Below are 20,390 nucleotides of genomic sequence, written 5' to 3' on the forward strand. Positions count from 1 at the left end.
TCATTCGCTATTAAATAGTGGAAATTGGATCAATGTCACGCTTAACTATTGGAAAAAGATTTTGAACTTGATTTCATCAAAATGATTATTTTAATAGGCGTCTTAAAAGTTGCAGATGATTAAATATATTCGGTATCAATTTTGGTGTCACTATAGTAAAACCTATTTTGAAATATGTAATAATGAATATCACTGGATATCATTGTACTAGGATCATCAAAGTTATAAAAAATGGATTGATTCCTTACATAGATGGACACTTAGTCCAAGTACTTTGATACTCTCGTTGCTACCTGACATCATTGTGCTAATTTAGCAAAAAAATAACTGACCTTAAGAATTGACTAAAGAAATACAAAATTTGCAGAAAATTGGCCACCTATCAAATTCAATAATTCATCAATCAACTAATACTTAACCTCGATTTTATTATTTTTCTGTTTTGTTACAGCGTCTACAATAATACAGGTGGCAGACGGACAGTCAGAGCCTTAGTAATAGGGGTCTGTTTTTACACTTTTTGTAATGCACTCTAAAAATCTTTGTATTTCATCAACATTGTAACCACACACAACTCACAAAATTACAAAACATTAAGATTATGTAAGGATACAACAATGACGTCTTGAATAGAGAAATCACAGTACCAGGCTATCATAAACAGCAAAGCGAAACGTGCAACTGTTGTAAACTCCGGCGTAGTTTGACTCGCCGTCGGAATATCCTGCTCGCGACTTCCTGCGGTCCCTGCAATCCTTGTTCTAACTTCGTATTGTGCTTAACTAGGTTACTAGTGACATTATACCAGATAATGTCTTTATTGATGCTGCTAAATGTATCGGCATTTGGATTATACCTACAAATTATGTGCTAAATATTAATTAGTATTAAATTATGCCGTTTCAAGTGATTTTGTTTTAGGTATACGTAATATTTAAGGAAACTATGGTAATTTTAAAATATTTTTTTCCTGTTTTGTCTTCATAATTATCTAGTCATTAATTAAAGATCGTTTGTTTTCCTTTAAAGCACTTAAACTTTTACGGTCGTAGATAACATTCCGATATTACATCTGCAAACATAACAGCTTAGGTTACATGTTTTATAATTATAAATAAAATACTCATCTTCTGCTTTATTTCAAGTTTGCCGCACCATATAAGTCAAGCCAGATTGCGGTTTTTCTATTCGTCACTTTGTTATTATTGAAATAGCCTTTAATTGTTTTTCTCGCAACCCGGTAATTTGACGGAATTATTCGTCGTAAAATAGTTGACCCAGTTTAAACTAAATTATACTCAAACATTAGAAATAATGCCGTCATGTTTATTTATATTCAAGTTGAAGTTGATCGAACATTAAATAATCGACATCAAAATATGAGCACAAATATTTAGACGTATCAATTTTTTGCAATGACTCCGCACTTCTGATTGAAATTATCGAACGAAAAAAGGTGCTTCAATGCAGCTACATTAAAATGCATTCTCGCAAAACAGACGATAATACAAAGCCGATCTCTATCTTCCATCTCATTAAGTTTTTGTATGAGTAATATGTATTTTTTTTTCTTATTATTTATGATTATGTAATCCACAGTTAGATTATCCCGAGAAAAAATAATTTGTCACTCTGTTTAATATAGTAAATGAATGGTGTTCCTGGATGCGTCACCGGTTGGTGGAGCTGTAGGGCGACCGGTCGGGGCGAAAGTCGGCTCCGGCCACACAGTTGGATCGGCGCGGTACCACACCACAGTCTCATCTAAGCCACAGCTATGCGAGCATCTTCCCCATCATAGCCGAAAATTCCACATTCCCGGAGAACGCGCGGCGACGCGACGCGAAACTTGAAATACGAATTCGCGAAATATTTAATTCATATTCGAACAATTTTTTTGCCTGTCCTTGAAAATTTGGAGCAGTTGGCGGCAAACGGTAAAGTTGTGTGTTGGTGTCCTTACAGTGTTTAGACAACTTTCAGAGCTTTTTAAGATTTTTTTTAATTTATTCGTGTGCTCTACCGGTGTGCCGAAACATTATTGGTGTGAAGTGATTTTTATTTTGTGCACTGTTTCATTTGGATTTTTTTGTTCCGGAGTTTTTTGGTTGGTTATTGTTTTTTTTTCATTTTGTTTTACTTTTTGCATATTTTATTAGTTATTAAGTGCTTTAATTTATAGATAGTATGTCGTAGTTAGATACTTAGTTTCCGGAAAACTATGGGAAAATGCGTAGGTTGTCGGTTATTGGGCTGTTGAGTGGAATGTGCGTTAATATTAGTTTATGATTATGATAAACGCATTATTATCGAAGATAAATGACTGACGCGTGTCTCTTAACTTGTCAATTTGTCATCTTGAATTTATGTGATTTCTCTTTTGAAAACGGTTACTGAACTGTGATATTAAAAAAGTATTAGAAGTACAACTTTTTTTAGTAAAAACTCGTCAATAAAGCCAGCTTCACATTAACGGGTAACTGGCCACTAAGAAAATTGTTTTACTCGATCGGCAGCATCAAGCATTAATGATTAATTTCTTATAGTATTAGTATCAGAAATATTTCTGTTCCAATAATAAAATTAATATTTTCAAAATAGAGACTTAATAACTTAAGAACAAGTAACTGTTGTTTAATAGAAGAAGCAATAAGGAAACGTAATCAACGTTTTGTTCATGAAATATTAATTATTCATTGCGTTGTAAATCTTTCTAATTTTCTGTTTCGCTGTTGGGCGACAGTTTCTACGTATTTAGAGAAGACTAGGCTTCAAAGTACTTAAAATAATTCTTATAAATTACAGCTCAATGATTAGATAAGTCAGGGCTTTCGTCAATAATTAATTACGTAGTAAAAGTATGGAATTTTACTAGATGCGGGCTTTTTTACTCGTAAATGTAATTACGAAAATGTCGTTTTACGACTCCTACGAATATCTCTCTCTTCTTCTCCATAAAATCTCAATACATTTTAGTCACATTTTTCGAGTTATGGTATTTTTTTTTAAGTTTAACATGCATTATACGTGGTATAAGTTATCGAGTTTTTTTTTAAGTTTTTTGTTATGTAGTCTCATGGTAATTTGCTACGTTAAGGAAACTAAGTAATTTGCTACGAGTTAGTGAGACGGTTTTACGAACATTTACGGTTTATTTTCGTGATTTTTAATTCAGAAATGTTTAACTACTTATTACGTATTTCTGCAAACATATACCTAACTACATTTCCTGGTTTAACTGTTTTTCCATTCAGATACGCCGATTGAGACGAATCTTCGTACACAGATAGTTTAACCAGGATTATCACACGTAATGTTTTAGTTTTTATCCTGATTTTATGTTCCCGTGGAATCATTCTCGATGAGTAGCGGGCGGGGCTGAGGGCAACAGCTAGGGCTTTTTTTAAATTTAGACAACATATGGAGAGAATCTTTCTGGCACTTTTGTGGCCTTAAACGAGGACTACACGGGCGAAGCCGCGAGCAAAACCTAGTACAATGCACTAATAAAAGGTCATCTTTAAAAGACCCTACAAGTGTAACAGTTAAAAATAAGCCGAAAGTTCCGAAAATTAAGAACAAAAACTATTTTTGAATTATATTTTTTTTGGTATTAATAACAAATAAATACTTTTTTCTAAGAGCTCGTTAACGTATAAATCTGAAATACCGCTTAAGTGTTGATAGACAAACAAAATATTCATAAAAATCTAATTAAATGTCTAGACCGAATTAGGGTAATTTTCTTGTTTGTTGGCCTATATCGGCTTTTATAGACAAAAATAATTATGTTTAGGTCTCGTAGATTTACGATCTGTTAAAACTAGTATTATTGTTGGAACTTTTAGGAATAATACTGCCCTAGGTGTTCGTTAAACTGGCAAGTTAAACACTTGAGAAAGTATTCTTTTATTTTATTATAGTTCTAGTAAAAAAAAAATTACAGTAAATATTCGTAGAAAAGTATATTGTTAATTTGAATATCTCAATTAACTTATTAATATTAGAAATGCTTAGGTCCTAGCCATTGAAGATTGTTTTTGTAAAATCATTTTTTCTTTTAAATAATCGAAATTTGAGCTTGTTAGGTTATTAGGTTATTACCATTTGTACCAGGTTTATGAACTTTTAAAGTTCTGAAACAACTTGTATCGTTATGAACCATGTCGAAAAAGACCGATAGTATTTCAATTAGTCTATCCTATAATCTAATGAAAATGATTTAAGGCTTTATTAACTGAATTCTACAAAACTGAAACTGGAATGTTCTAAACACGTTATTATAGTGATGCCGTGTAACCAGTATGTACTGACCATAATCGACTCATCGACTGAACGACAACTAGGCATAGACTAGAAAAAAAAATAGATGCGACGTATTCAAACGAAAAGTAAAGGAAGGATCCTTTAGCCATTAAAGGATTTAAAATAAAAAAAGTAAATCATATTACCCAGATGAGATTTTTGAAATTCAAAAATCGATCTTTATCCGACCGCAACTTTAAAAAAATTCGGCATCCATATTGAATAAATTAATTAAATCATAGTTTCTTTTGCATGTATCTTTCTAGTCTATAAAAATAGATTTCAGTTATTAAAATTGACTGAACTTATCATGAGCCGGGAAGTAAATTAACATTGTAACAGCTGGCAGCATATCTGATGACATTATGTGTCGGTAATATGAGATGTAAGCGAAAATTAACAAGACGCTAGCCTGTTTTCCTTGTGATTACAGCTACCAGACTCGGTAAAGATTTTCTTTGCACAAAGACGAAGATTTCCTAAAGCCCTAAATAATGACATATCGCATTTGCTTCGTTATGAATAGAAAACTATAAATATATGGACATGACATTCCTTCCGGCATCTGACATGACTTTGACTTGTCTATTAAAAACGTTTAAACCATTTTATCGGAGTAAGAGCAGGAATGTGATTTCATGAGTTTTTTGGAAGGTTTTTATGTAACTTAACAAATAATAGCAATTTTTTTTAAAGACTTAAGACTGTACGAGACTTTCTGTATTTCGTATTTGAAATCGTACATAGATTTAGGTATTTCGAAATATGTTACCTATGTCGTAATTGGTTATTGAAGAGCTTATCCAAAAGGTCTCAAAAATGTAGTTATTTAATTAATTCAATTCACTCAATTCACAAGTGGAATACCTAAGTGCATCTAAACTAGTACCCAAAGTATAATTTACTAAAGTTTTATATAATCAGTGTTGCCACATCAGACCTTCTGTTGGATTTTAATAATTAATTGAAGAAGTACTATTTTGATAAATACTGCGTTTTAAGTAAACTCAAAGTCCAAGGGCTCTATTCAAAGACAACAACAAAACAAAAATATAAAAATATTTCCTTATTCAAGTTTAAGAATTGAACTAAGATTAGCTTTTGCCCACGGTTTCACTCGCATGGAGGTCGGTTATAGCTGCAAAAACACATTTTCTTCTACATTCGGGTAGCAAGAAGTTAATTCAATATATCAAATTTAACCGAACCGTTTGTGAGTGAAGAGTTAACAAACATACCTACATACTCACAAACATTCGTTTTTATAATATTCAAGTTTCTTCAGCAAATTGAAACTACAGTACCTAAGTACTTACCCGTTAACTTCCAAGGTTATTGCTAACGAAATTTCTTCACATTCCGCACGTAACACGTTTTTCTAATTACTTTAATTTAGTTACTAGTATTACATTTTTGACCTACATTTGCTAAACGAAACTTTTTATTAGGAAAGCTGAATGCCGATATGAAAAAAAAATGTTACGTAACATGATATAGGGTTGGCAGCCGCGATGTATGATTCCATCATGCAAATGTATTAGGGATGTCACCAATATGAACAATAAAAAACGTATAAAATCGTAACGGTCTCTTGTTAGACTTATTTTATTAGGATTGATATGAAAGGCAAGTTTGATATTATTTTTCTTGTGTATCTTGATTTTCTTCTACGAATTATGTATAAATAAAAGAAGATTCCTGAAAAAGCAAATTTTTAAATAACCAAATTTCGAAAGTTTCATGGATCGAAAACTACTAAAGTCGCGGTACACTAATGTGCGTGCTTAGGGTACCTCCGGGTTACCTCAAATTTTCTGCCTACCCATACTTTCCCAGACAAACCTTTAAATAATAGTCAGTCATATAACCGACCGAGAAAAAAAAATGTCTTCTAGTAATTTGAATGATATTATTTTTGAAAGGATTTAGAAACATATTTGAAAGGAGTAGCTTGTTTATCCTAGGCTCAAAGAAATATAAAACAACGATGATTTCATGTTGCATTGCAACACTTAATATACGCATATAGCTATATATTCCAATTGAATACCGATCCTATAAATACAATACATTAGTCAGCAAACGCGACTAGTTTCTAAAACTTGTACATTTCATTCTGAGAATAAAAATGCACGACGCAGCACAATATGTCCAGGTAATATGTTGTTCCCATAGTGCAGGAATAACTTGGAATGGATATTAAACTGGCAACCCATATTTCACTGAAACGGTGTTATTGACTCGTAAGAATAAGTTTGCAGATAACTGTACTTCCGAAAGCGTAGCTAAGAAACTGCATTGGACTCGGAAAGTTTCAAACCATATAAACATTCTTACGTACAAGCAAATATATTTTGTACTACGCTTCAATTTTCTAGTCACAACAAATTTAAATTTTCAACCTTATGCCGCTGTGATACAGACGATGTTGAGATCGAATTGTGACTGTTCGTGTGCGGTCGATTGTACGTTATTTCCTCGAAATAAAAGTTATATTAAGGTAGTTATTTCTTATGTTGTTCGCGGAGTTTATTTTTGTTTTGTTATTCGGTTTATTAGTTTTGTAGATTTGCGTGCGTCGGGTGTTCCATAAAAAATAATTAGATCACTTAAGTTATGTAATGTGGACCTATTGGTGTCAAGACGTATTTTTCCTCATCTCGTGTTAGCCTTATTTGGGTATTAACAAAGCAATATATATTTCAGTAGATGCAACTTTTTGATTCAAATTTACGGGATTTTGCGCTACTGAAAATAATACGGAAGTCTATTAGATCTACAATGTATTTCTTCATGATGTGTGAGGAAATCCCTGTTAACGTAGTATTTTTTATGAGCTTAGTTAAGACTTTAATACGATTTTCCTTATGTGAAAAGACGTAACTTTTGTCAATCGCTATCAACTTATTTAATTACATCAATTTAACAACAACAATTTAAACACAACATTTTCATGACATTAAGGTAGCGGGTTTAACGATCGCGATTACTCGTAAGTGACGGATTATATCCATCGTTTATAACAGCTTCCTTCAAGTACCATCAGCAACAAAAATCAAAGAAAAATACAGCAACCCAAGGACATGAAATCCAATTGAATGTTACTGTCATTGGGCAAGAATTAGCTCTATCATGAATATAAAAAAGGAAAATATATTTAATAAGGATTTTCTGAATAAAAATACGATTTTAATTTTTTCTTGCTGACTGTACTCGATTTTAATATGATTATGTCGATACTAATATGCTGTGTGATAAATAGGACTTACGAACGGCCGTACTAGTTAAGAACTCCTTTTTTACTTGGTTTTAGGTTTTTGTTCGCATTAAGCCTGTCATATCCTATTAAATTAATTATCGTAGGAAGTTATCGGTTTTACATAAGGTGTATTTTTTTGAACCTTTTTTGTATCATGTGGGTTTTTGTGGGGGAAAGCCCAAGTTACGTGACCGTCCATCATGATAATTTGATAGATTTCTTATAGTTAAGAAAACAACCTGAAAATTTTCTTTTGCTATAATTTTAATTTCTTGATCCGTGGTTCCTGGCCTCTTGTCTCTCCTCTTTGTTGCTTGTGAAACATATTTTTCTTAAACCTTTATTTAAAAAGTTGCGGTTTCCAATGTAGTCAGTTGTTTTATTAGGACGCTGTTGGTTTCATTTTAAATTGTGGTTTTACAGGAGTTAAAATGATATACACAAGTGATGGAATGGTCCCTGTGAAAAAATGTACCTTTGTCGAAAGCTGGACCACTTGCGTACATATGGAATATTGCCCTAACGGCCCAAGTACATTGACACTAGGCGCATCTCCGCTAGATTTTGTGTAATATATATTTTTTCTTCTCTTACTCAATAGAGTGGTTTGGAAATGTGCCCAAAAGTAGGATTTTTATGGGTCTTATACGATCACCGGTGGTTTGTGTGCACAATATTAAGCAGCTTAAACTTTTTTGAGAAAGAATCGAAATAATTAAATGTAAAAGCCAAAGTATTTAGTCTTTTTATGTACCTTAGAATTTAATTTTAAAATAACAATAATTTAAAACTATATCGCAAGGACTGGTTCAAAGTTTCGCAAGCCTGGGTTTTAGTGAAGGTATGGGGAAGACCATTGGCCAAAAATTATCCATATAGGCAAAAAAGAAGTAAAGATATATATAGCATTAAATACTTCTTATTACGTGTCTATTAATTCAGCTAGAACTTTTCTCTAAAACTCTCGTTCAAACATCTCATGAATCTTTCTTTACTAAAGTGTAAAATAGTATGTAGATCTAATATATAAAATTCCCGTGTCACGATGTTAGTTACCTTACTCCTCCGAGACAGCTTAACCGATTTTTACTAAAATTTATATGCGTATTCAGTAGGTCTGAGAATCGACTGACATATATTTTTCATACCCCTAAGTGATTTGTTGCTCACACTAAAATTATTTTTTGGGCGCTTTTTTTTTTGTTTTTATTTTTTATAATGTGGCATTAAAAATACATACAACTAGAAATAATTTATTAGGTAAAACAACGTTTGCTGGGTCAGCTAGTTTCATATACAATAAAACATGTTTTGAACTGAAGATTGTAAAAAATCTCACATCTCCTAAATGTTACACGAGTGCCGCTTTGTTCTGTAAATTTTGCAATAAGAAAGAAATATTTTAATGAACTCTCTCACCTTATAATCTCTTAATTTAAAGACACCAAAAAACTAAAAATATTTGATAATCTAAAACCAGGAGATTTAGAATAGCAAATAAATTAAATAAGAATGAAAGTTGAACTCCATTGAGTGTTGTATTTATTTCTTTGGTCTACGATTCTACGTCGTAGCATTGCTCTATGCTAACTTTTATCAGATTAGTTAACCAGTGAATAATGACAATTTCAATAGTTTTTTCCTTAGAATTACACGAATCCGTATGAAGGATAGAGGAGTATGACGTGAAATGTTTGTTGCAAGCTGATTACATTGTTACCATGGCAACGGGATTGTTGACAATGCCTGAACTTCGTCTATTAAGAAGACATCAGCTTATCATTAGGGAACATTCATTTTCTTACTTTACCAACTTGTGAAATAAATAAGAAAGGTAATTTAGCGAAGCAAGAACATTGGAATAATATATTATAGTTATTCATCAATTTTCTAGTATATGTCTTGAATTTATTACAAGGAGATGGAAATAGTATTTGAACCAAAACATGTTATGATACGAAACCCATCGGCGGTCGGAAAAACAATCAGTACTTGTACTACGTTTTCTCTGTATTCATTGTGGGAGCGAGACAGAGCTATTTTCGTATAGAGGCGTCCCTTTTTCACACTGACATTATCTCTCCTACAAAATTTCGTAGGAGAGATAAAGCGTAGTACTATTGTTTTCTTGTACGTATATTATTGATATTCCAATAAACTATAAGTTTGTGGAGTTTCCATAAATTTCCTTTAAAGTATTTGCTTCGAGTTTTCGAGTTTTGACAAATAGTGTCTGGATGTCATCTTGTCACATTATAATGACGTATGGTGCGGTTTCGATGAAGACGTTCAATGCCCCTTCCGAAAATTAAATAAGAATATTTTTAAGGTATAAAGATTTTGGTATCGACAAATAACAAAGTAAATCTACTAAAAATTTAATGTCAATAATTTGTGACCCTTTAAAGATATGGTGAAAAGGATTCAGAACGAGGTATTTAATAAGAAACGTATCATATACTTCATATCTAAAACAAAATGAATATTCAAAGTAAAAACATCTTAGGAAATGCAATACCAAACAATGACATAACGCAAATGAAAATCTCAAAGCAAATGAAATTTACATACATTCAAGTCTTAATACGAGCTATCGTTGAAATATCTTGCAATTTGTTCTGTTAAATCGAGTGTGTATTTGTATCTAAAACGTTCATTGCTCCACCATTTCGCGAAGATTCACTGACGTTCGGAACTCTTGACTCACTTTAGCGCACGTATTTCCCAAATCTTGTTTGCACTTTGTGATAACTCGGTTTTCAATTAGCAAGTCAACGGTTCGATATTTCGATTTTTAAAATGAGACATAAACTTTTAACACTATCATATAGATACTTTTTTGGAATACCTATCGTTTCGCTTTTATTTTTGATTTTAAAACCATGAACGATATTGTGGTGTTTATTCATTAAGACATTTTTTCATTGTAACAATAAACTAGGTACTAATTTAATACTACTTAAAACCCAGTTTTGTAGGTTCGTATCTGAATTTTGCACTTCTACCGTTCGTTGCACTATTGATGTCAATTGAACTCGGTGTCGACAACGTTCGACAATTTCCGAATACGTTATTCACTTTTCACGTTCTGTGTGTATTTTTGGACTCGTGTACGAGAGCACTTACCGTGATAACTCGATTGGCATTCGATGCTTTTTCGGTAATCGATTTTGGATTTCGTATTTCACTAGTGACCTGCTACTTTGTTCTGGTGTCGAGTTGTGAGTTACCAGTGTAAATGTTGACAGTATTAAAATAAATTGTAAAGTTTTAATACAAATAAAATTGTGTAGGCTCAAGTTAATTTCTTTAAAGTACTTACAGAAACATTAACGTTGTTTGGCGGTTAAAGTCCCATATTAGTTTAAACGCCGCAGTATTTTGTTTCACCGCCCGTTAAATTTTCATTTACGATATGGCCGAGCAATATCAGAAAGCAATTGATACGCAATGATGAAATAACTTATCGATTGGGTTTCAGTGACAATGTTGCGGTAGATTCAAAGACATAACCATATTTTTATGTCATTTCATAAAGGTTTTTGACAGTTGAAAAACGGTTTGACGGTTTTCGACGCGAATGAATGTGAAATGAGATTGTAACTGAGACGAGCTTTGTTATTAACATGTATCTACTTTCTACAGTTAAAAGTATCTGTAAAGCTCATAAACGTCATGTTTGACAAACAATAGAGGTCGGTTGTGTTGTAAATAAGGCACGTGCTGACCTACACTTGGTAATTGATACAAAGTCACATTTGCATCGTATTGTATCTTTGATGTATTATTAATGAATGATGGCAGTGATTTACTTGCTTGCGACTCGATATTTGTACTTTCAGCTGAATATGAAAATAATGTTTTAGCGCTGCATTACTTGTTTAATTTTCGCTTAATTTTGTACAGGGGAGTTTCATTCGTGACTAAAGTGAGTTAGTCCGATAGTAGTCGCCCAACCCTGGTAAACAGACACGTCTAACTGGTAACTTCCGTACGTTTTAGTGTAAAATGTCGATTGAGAAATGTCTGGTGATTTATTATTAGTACGGATATTTTCGTAGTACGCTAGATGTATGGTTGTTTTTAGTAGACGAGACGGGGTTGTATTGTGTCCCTGTGTGTCTCATGCAATTTTTCTACTGGCATTTGTTATGTTACTCATATTACTCAGCAAGTAAAAAGCTTCGTCATTTTTCCTGAGATTTTTTCGTCGTTTGGTAAAAAAAGTCAGACAACTTTATAACGTTTTTTTAAACTTTCAGAAAAGGTAAAAATGAAGCTTTCGGATGGTAGATGTTTAGATATTCAAATTACGAAATTCGAACACCTAATTCGTAAATATTTTCTCATATGGAAGGCAGACGCATAAATAACATGATTAAATGCGTTCGTTTTTCGTTTCAAAAGACTTAATATTCTATTATCTTTTGTTACTAAACAAAATACTGGGTGATGTTTATTAATAAAATGGTACACGGCTATTAATATAAACTTCGCAATATTTGGCAAAAAAGCAATTCATGCCAAACGTTTTGGGCAACACCGACGTATAATATAATAACATTATAACGACATCCGCGTAATCTATTGTCTTGATTTTTATTGTTAGAAAACGTTGTCCCCAATCAATAATTTTGGTTATTTTAGGAATATACCTGTTTCATATAAGGTGTTTTATGTTGGCAACTAATCGTGAAGTTTTATTTTATTTTATGTCAATAACCAAAACCAAACTGATAACCAAAATAAATATGAAATAAATAATACAATTACAAAATGCATCTAATTCAATGTACTTAAAGTTATAGAAGATACAAATCAATCAAAGATTTTGAAATTCTTGGAAACCAATTTGTTCAGAGAACTCCAAGAAATCGCGGAATGACAGAAATTTGAAAAATGGGAATCGTAAATAGTAAGGATTTCATATCTAGGAGAAAAGTGGATGAAGCAACAAGCAACTCCAGGAGGAGCAATGATGGGCATGTGTATCAGGCTAACTTATTGCCTATGCATATCAGAATTATCAGAAGATTACATATTAAAACAGTCGCTGGAATCTACACCTGCAACTATGTGCATAATAATTGAATCTTTGAAACCCTAGTTCACATAAATACTTAGACCTTTGTTTAGTCCTAGCTACCGCATTAGGTTAAGTAACCTGTAATGGTAGATTAGTGTGATTATTAAATAAATAAATAAATTAATAAATAAAATTTTTTGGACATTTTTGATTACGACCTTTTTTTTCAACAATGATGTTTAAGGTTTCCCTAGGTAATTGGTTTTCTTGTAATTAACACAGAAACTAACTGCTTTAAAGTAAAGTTTCTAAAGATTTGATGCTTAGAACACAGTAGGTATTACATGTTTATTCGCACTTTTAATCGGATAAGGTATTTTAGAACCCTATTTGGATGTATTTATCCCTGTGTAAATCTTGTGAAACTAAGAATAAGTAATTAATATTTCTATAACGAAATTTGTAGTAGAAAATACCTATTTCGACTTTCACCTATTAAACCACAAAGATCTGGACGTTTAGTAACAATTTGATTAACATTAACAGAAATAAAAGTGCTTTAAATGATATAATTTATTGTGACTATAGCATATAAAATGTATAAGTGAGTCTGGTGTCAAGTTACTGAAACGTCATTATCGTTATAATGTCTGTATAGACACCCACGTTAAAAAAAAACTATAAAACTACAATAAAAAATATAGAGTTCCATTTTTAAATATGCTTTTGTTTCAAATTACTTACATATTGTGAAATATTAAAAATGACCAATGAAGTAACGTTCCATTTTCACAATTCTTTGCTTAATTTATTATCTTTTCCTGTATTCATTTTCAGTTGACTCTTCTTAACGTGGTCGAATAAAGCTAAAGACAGCCTATGTATTAATCTAAAGTGCCATCTACCTTCATACCAAATTTTATTGAAATTGGTCTAGCTGTTTAAGAGTTAAGTCGTAACACACGTACACACATTACATATAAACATACTTGCAAACCTTGGCATTCATAATATTAGTGCGATTAAATATGTATTTCGATCCCAACACTAGAATTAAAGTCATTCGAGGTTTATCTATTCAAACCCTTTATTCCGCTAAAAACATGAGTGGAAATATCATCAATTTTCCCAATAAACTTTTCAATATTTTCCATACAGTTGCCAAATGAATTTCGTTGCCGACGCCGAGTGATTAATAGTGTCAGTTGGTTTATTGCCTGCTAACTGCTACTGCCAAAATATTTTATGAAACTGCCATTTTTAATCTGTACCAAAAAGTTTTTTTTGGGCTTTGCTGGAATTTTGAATTATATTGCATTGTGCAGTATGTACGTTGCTTCGGTATTGTATCTGTGCTCGCTTGTATGTTCTGTATTATAGTAGTCGGTTTTAAAAGCAAATACCTAAACTTTATGTAGGCAAGTAGGTATTAAGTTGAAAGGGTGGGTGTATCTAGGTACATTGTAATTTGACATTCAAAAATTGCTACTTAGTAGCCTGATTTGAAATTTGTTTTTTTTTTTCAGTATGTCAAGTTTTATGAGCCTAATTAAAACTTACCAATTTTAAGTCTTTGACAAATTTTTGCCTTTTAGTATAGCTTCCAGTTACAAATAAGCTCAGAACCAAAAGTACATATTCCAAACTTTTTGAAACATTTATAAAATTCTTTATTAAACGAACATAACTCAATACTAACTTCCATTCCTGCTTCTGTTTTCAAAAACGAAAAAAAAAAACAAAACACTGTAGTCCTTCAAAATTTAAACAATTCAAAGTATTGAGTGTCGTTTGTTTTTTACTTTTCTTATTTGTAACACGATGAAACGTTAAAAGGACCACCCACTGTATTGCGTTTATCGTTTTCTTAATGAAATTTACTTTCTTAATATTCAATTTGAGTGTATTTTTTTTATTAAAGTTTATCAGTATCAGTGGCCCAATTTTGGATTCAACTTTTTTTGTGTTTCCAAAATAAATATCTCTTTTTAGTTATCGCCAATTCTCTACCACTAAAGACCTAGATGTTGAAGTGGAGAGCAACATTTAATTTCGCAAATCAAAAAAACGTCCACTTTAATCTATATTACTCATATTATTATACGGAACAAATCTCACTGTCAATTCTCAATCACAATACAACAACGTCTAAAAGTTCCATAAAGCATTGCATATGACCATTCGCATGCATGGCTGTGTGATCAGGCGCAAAGTTTCGATGTGGTCGGCATACCACAGCGTTGGTAACATACAAAGATGTCATTGCAACTGAAAGTGAACTGATAAAAAAATAAGCAATATTTTTTCCGTGCCTGAGAAATATAAAGTTAAAGATTTTTTTTTAATTAAAAGGGAAAATGTTTGGATTTGTCTCGTTTTTACCTCCGTATTTAAATTATCATATATGTAATTTGTGACTAAATTGCAATAAACTTTTTGTGCTCCATAATCGCTGCGCGTAAACAACTTACTACAGGAACTTACAAAGAACGCACGGTTTCACGCGAATACCACTTCTAGTAACACAATCTTTGTGCACTCTTAAAACCAAAAGTACCTGGGATCCGTACTGGGAACCTTCACCTTTGTTTATGTACACTCAGACAGAAATCACCCTTTGCGTCGCCGGCCGCTGCATGGGAACCAAGAAAGCATTTAAAATGATTTATTGTAAATGGTTTTCTACTTTGTTGGCTAAAATAATAAGCGCCGCGGCCGGATCGCTGTTCTAAATTCGATATTTTATTGTTACGTTTTTTCGCTTTGCCGCAAGCCGGTCAAAAAATTAATTTGCAATCCTTTGTTTGGCCATTAGCGGCAGATTCAATGATTCGGCGATATGGTAATTAACGCGGGCCACCAAAAACAGGATAGTGCGAAGAAATTTTCGCTATAGCCATAAAGGTATCTCCAGATGAAGCTGAATGAGACATCGACAATGCAAATAATAAAAACGTTAAAGGTACGGTAGGAATTGCGGGTGGCTTTGTCCGGTCGCACAATAGACCCGTCCGCCGGGAGATTGACGCTTTAACTCCGAAGGTGTTAGGAGAATTAGTGGCCCATTATTGCTCTATAGAAAACGCGATGGTCAAGCAGAAAGCAGATAACAATAATTAGCTCGGACGCAACAAAAAGTGACATAAATCCCGCATAATAAGTTCCCGGGTGCAAAAAACGTAGTAACAGTTTACCTGGACTTGGCTTTTTTTAGCACAATGACTCGGAACGAACGTGAACCGATATAATAAACACCTCAATTCCTGGCAGAGGCATTGTTTAATGATTTTTCTGTTGTGATCTTGCACAATTCTCGGTCAGTTTTGATTTTTTTTAGCAGCTCGCCAGTAAAATCCTGTTTTTTTTATGCTTGGTAGCATTTAAACAAAAGGGACTTTGGGCTTGTGACGCTTGTGTGAAGGTGCGATTTATTTATGACCTTACCCTCAAAAGCGATGTCTTGACCGAATTTGGGTGGTTTCTAACTTGTTGTGTTATTCTAAATTTAATAGAATGTTTATATGTGATCAGGACTAATAAAAGTTTAACGCTCGATTTCTTTTGTTGCAGGAACAATATAAAAATGACGTTTTGGCTGAACTCGCTGCTAGGAGACTTTGAATAAGTTTTATTTAAATAAAAACCTTATTTTTTAAACGGTTTTAAAAACGAAGATGCTGGGGTGTGCTCTAAGGAGAGTTACCTCGACGTTCACCTCTTCCCCGACAGACATCAGCTTCAGCTCGGCTGACGATAGCCGGTGCATAGATAAGTAGATGATAATACGACAAACTTTCTCCATTCGGCCATATAATCCAAAAAATCGATTTTAAAACCATAATTTAAATTAAAGGAAGATTTTGAAACTAAACTAGTCAAGAGTAACAAAATCGTTGGATAGTGAGTTACCAGTAGAGCGCGTTGGTCGGTTCGGGGAGGCCACTGCGGTGGTATGCTTTATATTGCATCTTGGATCGACTGTGCGCTGTCAGGTCGCTACGTCACGTGGCTTCCCAGCGCGCGACTGCAGTGCTGGATGCTACTAACTGTATACACGTGAGTATTACTTGTTTTTACTGATCAAACATTATTATTACTATAAGTGATGTTTACATGCCTTCATGACTCTTCTATGCTAATGTGTTGTACATATTTCTGTTTTGCATAGCTGTTTATTTTACAGTCTGTATGAAGTTATTGGAGGTATCCTATTACGTTTAACGAAAAAAAAAGACGTAATAGCTTTCGGGACACTGTCGGAGTTTGATCATGCCACCATATAAAGTACATACGTTTTAGGCTGGCCTCAGGTCATCCAGGTGCGTCTTTAGCAAGTTACCGCTACACGATTCCAAACTTTATGTCGACTACATAAAGATTAACATCCAAAATTGTAAATTACTTTCAACAGAAATAAATTTAGAATGGTAATGAGTACTTTTACGACCATTACTGTCCTACTAGAGTCTCCTTTGCCTCACGCTCATCAATGTAAAGGACATAAAACATGTCAATACATTCCGTTAAATTCTTCGGCGTGTTTTACGGGAGTGGCTAGTTACTGCTCAATTTATGACGCGGTTTCATCTATTCTACCTTTGTCTACGCGAAAACTTTGAATACATTTCACATTGTCATTATCCAAACTATGTTGGCTCTGTTTATTTACAATAGAACCGTGAACACTTATATTTTCATGCTGTGTTTTGTCTATAACTGTACTTAAAACAATGTTTGATTTAATGAGCCTTAAAGAACTTTGAACCACCAGATTTCGTGAAAGAAGGTTTCGTGTTTAGTGAATATATTTCACATTATTCTAACATTAATGTTCTGTTGCTAGTTGTTAGTGTAGAAATAAATTCCCATCGACAGATTACGGTAAGTGCTCTTCGATAAGACAGATAAAGTTCGTTCACACAGCGAAGTTACTGTGAAATGCGCTTCCGACTGTTTGGGAGTAAAGCATTTAGTTAATCTAATGCGTATGTCATGTGTTAAATCGACATTCAAATTAAAATTTCTTCAATTTTCATACAAGAAAAGAGACTTTAATATTGGTCGACTTCACGAAAATTTGAAAAGACTTTCGTGCTAATATTTCATCGTGAACATACCTACAGGAACGTGTAAATACTTTATCCTTAAGAAATGTCAAATAAAGAACCAATATATTCAATAAGTAAAGTAGGTCTTACGTGAGTTGGTAACATTAAAGTAGAAATGCAAAAACATTTGGCAACCACTCGAAATATTTGCTCACAGAGTTTGTTGAAAAAGTCACGAAGATGTGTCCCAATGTATGGAATGTCACATTGTTTGATGTTAAACAGATAATTCGTTATTACAAGATTAATTTACATTTTACGAGTCACCGATATATCGAGAGATATCGATGATCGGTGAATCCGAGATATCGATTTATTCGAGTGATTTTTTGTGTACGCTTTATAGTTTTTACTTGATATGAAAATCGATAAAATTGTTAATGTTGTGTCTTAGATTAGCGGCTCAGCTTTCCGCTTTGATTTTGTTTAAGAGATGTCGTAATCCTTTTGTGTACTATTAAGACTACAACAGTTTTATTGGATTTAGGGCTACGGAACTATAAAAATATAATTTTACTTATTTCTGGAAAGCAGATTTCTGGAACTTTATAGAATGTGCTATCAGGGCAACATCGAGAATTTAAGAATCCTCATTTTTTAGTTTAGTTTTCTTACATACAATTTTGATCATCCATAAACCTAAAAGGAATAATTACATAGTATCGATCCGTTTTTCTTTATGATAATAGTCTCAACATAAAACAGAAACAATAAAAATGTCATAATATTATTCTCATCGCATATTTTATTAATACAGACTAAGCAGGTCTATTATGGTATAAGCATACAACACGACTTCGTTAATTCCAAAACTTGGACTTCAAAATAGTGTTTATACATATTTTTATCATCGTCTCTCCTTAATACCAGTAATAAACAGCGAATAAGTCTTTATAGCGTCTTGTCTACGAATTTAAAGGTTAAGAAGATTCGGTTGCAATCCCAATTGTACCCTTGACCGATCAGTTCCACCCACTCTTTGTATTCAAGTCGTACCAAAAGTAGGCACAATGGGCTAATTAATAACAGCAGTTGTCTGAGCCGATGCATAGCCAATGAGAGACATTCGCAACTCAGTAGTCCCGTGTAACACAGTATGTTACTTTATCATGTAAATACATCGTAGGAACTTACACATTAGCATACATATTGCTTTTTTGTAAACCGATGTGTCTAATTAGAATTGGGCATTTGAATTGAGATACAATAAGTCACATCTGTTAGCGAATGCTGATTTCATTTAAGTGGCGTTTCAATATACCGTAGGTGCTCAGAATGTTTTCTGGCAGCATATGGTAAGAAAAAGACTTACAAAAATGGACCTTACCACGTTGGAATAAAGTCGCACCCAGTAGTATTTATGTTGTCGGTCATGAACCCGAAAACCCCTTAGAAGCAATCCATGCTAATAAGATTTTTTGTTGAACAAAACATAGTTTTATCCTAATCTGCTCTATCTAATTTATTCCTTTCCTATGATATTAGTCTGTCAGTTATCCGTTATTTAACACAAGCTTGAGAATCAATATAAGACAGTTTTAAACTCGTATGTAACTGTATCGCAATATCGATGACGGCTATCAATACTTGGAAGATTCATATCCATGAATTATCTCGTAAGTAAAATGTCTAATATTTACAAGTGGGCTCATTGTACCATAAAATCTACCAAAAATTTTACCGGAATTTTAGCGATATTATTTTCTTCCATTTACTACAAGTATTTCCCCAGGCCTCCTATGTATATTGAATAATTTTAAATGCAGAAGCCGAGTCCAGAATGATACCTACAATTTCGCCGCTTGTTTGAATTTCCTTATTCCAGTTTTTGAAGTGTCTCTACAATTAATTACTGTGTCAAATAATCGCAATAGTGTCGCTCTCCTAATATTTCAAGACTGGTTAATTGTAGTTTGCAACCGACACTGCTTGCTTAACTAGCTATCAAAACGACGTTACAAAATATTAGCTGTTAGATTGCACGACCTGTCCTGTACTATGATCTCTAAAAACAGGACAATTGCAATTGTGGGAATAAGACAGCGCTCTACATTATGCGTAGTGGTGTCTCGCTTCTTCAACAGCGACATTTCTGTTTTATAAACTCATAGTGCAGGCATTGGTCAGTTCTTAATTAAGTGAAGAGTAATTGGTACAGTTCGTGTAATGAAGTATCGTGTTAAGGTTTATTAAAAGAGGTTATAGTGTTTGCAAGTTAGTTTATTGACGACCTGGCTTGACCCACAGGTTAGGCAGTGTAATTGGGTTTTGTGTTCTCAACTTTATTAATTAATAATAGTCTAATGACTGAATTATATGTTGAGAACACGTGTCAAAAATAGAGCAGAGAACATTGTTTCATTATGTATCAATATTTTAATATTTCGTAGCACTTTGAGCCGAGCGGTTTCAGTCAATTTCATACTGTGTGTATCCATTTTAATAACCATCAAAGTACAAAAAAAAAAAACTAGAAAATCTCTTACAGGTTTTTTTCTCCTGAATTATTTGAGTAGTATAGTTCCTTGGTTAGCATTGATTTTTGTCACTATTAAACGACTCTCCTTTTTCCTTATCATTTCACTTAATTATTCTCACAAAACAATTACACAATACATTCGATTATTCATAAACAATATTCATATATTACAATCTTAATGATAAATAATGTGAATTACAAGAATGGAGTTCA

The 20,390-nt window shown here is 32.9% G+C and overlaps 1 protein-coding gene across 2 annotated transcripts in view; it reads left to right on the forward strand.

The window, feature by feature from the left end:
• Positions 1-1,463: 1,463 nt before the first annotated feature.
• Positions 1,464-20,390, forward strand: part of LOC113498366 — a 108,266-nt gene continuing 89,339 nt past the window's right edge. The window contains exons 1-2 of one of the 2 annotated variants that reach the window (XM_026878377.1): positions 1,464-1,937; positions 16,161-16,646. In XM_026878377.1, coding sequence (XP_026734178.1) covers positions 16,543-16,646 — 104 coding nt within the window. In that variant the 5' untranslated portion in view covers positions 1,464-1,937; positions 16,161-16,542. Of the gene's footprint in view, positions 1,938-16,028; positions 16,647-20,390 lie in introns of those variants that run through there. The other variant, XM_026878376.1, reaches the window with a different exon arrangement.

This window comes from Trichoplusia ni, chromosome 10 (genome assembly GCF_003590095.1).
Source record: "Trichoplusia ni isolate ovarian cell line Hi5 chromosome 10, tn1, whole genome shotgun sequence".
NCBI classification, from domain to species: Eukaryota; Metazoa; Arthropoda; class Insecta; order Lepidoptera; family Noctuidae; genus Trichoplusia; species Trichoplusia ni.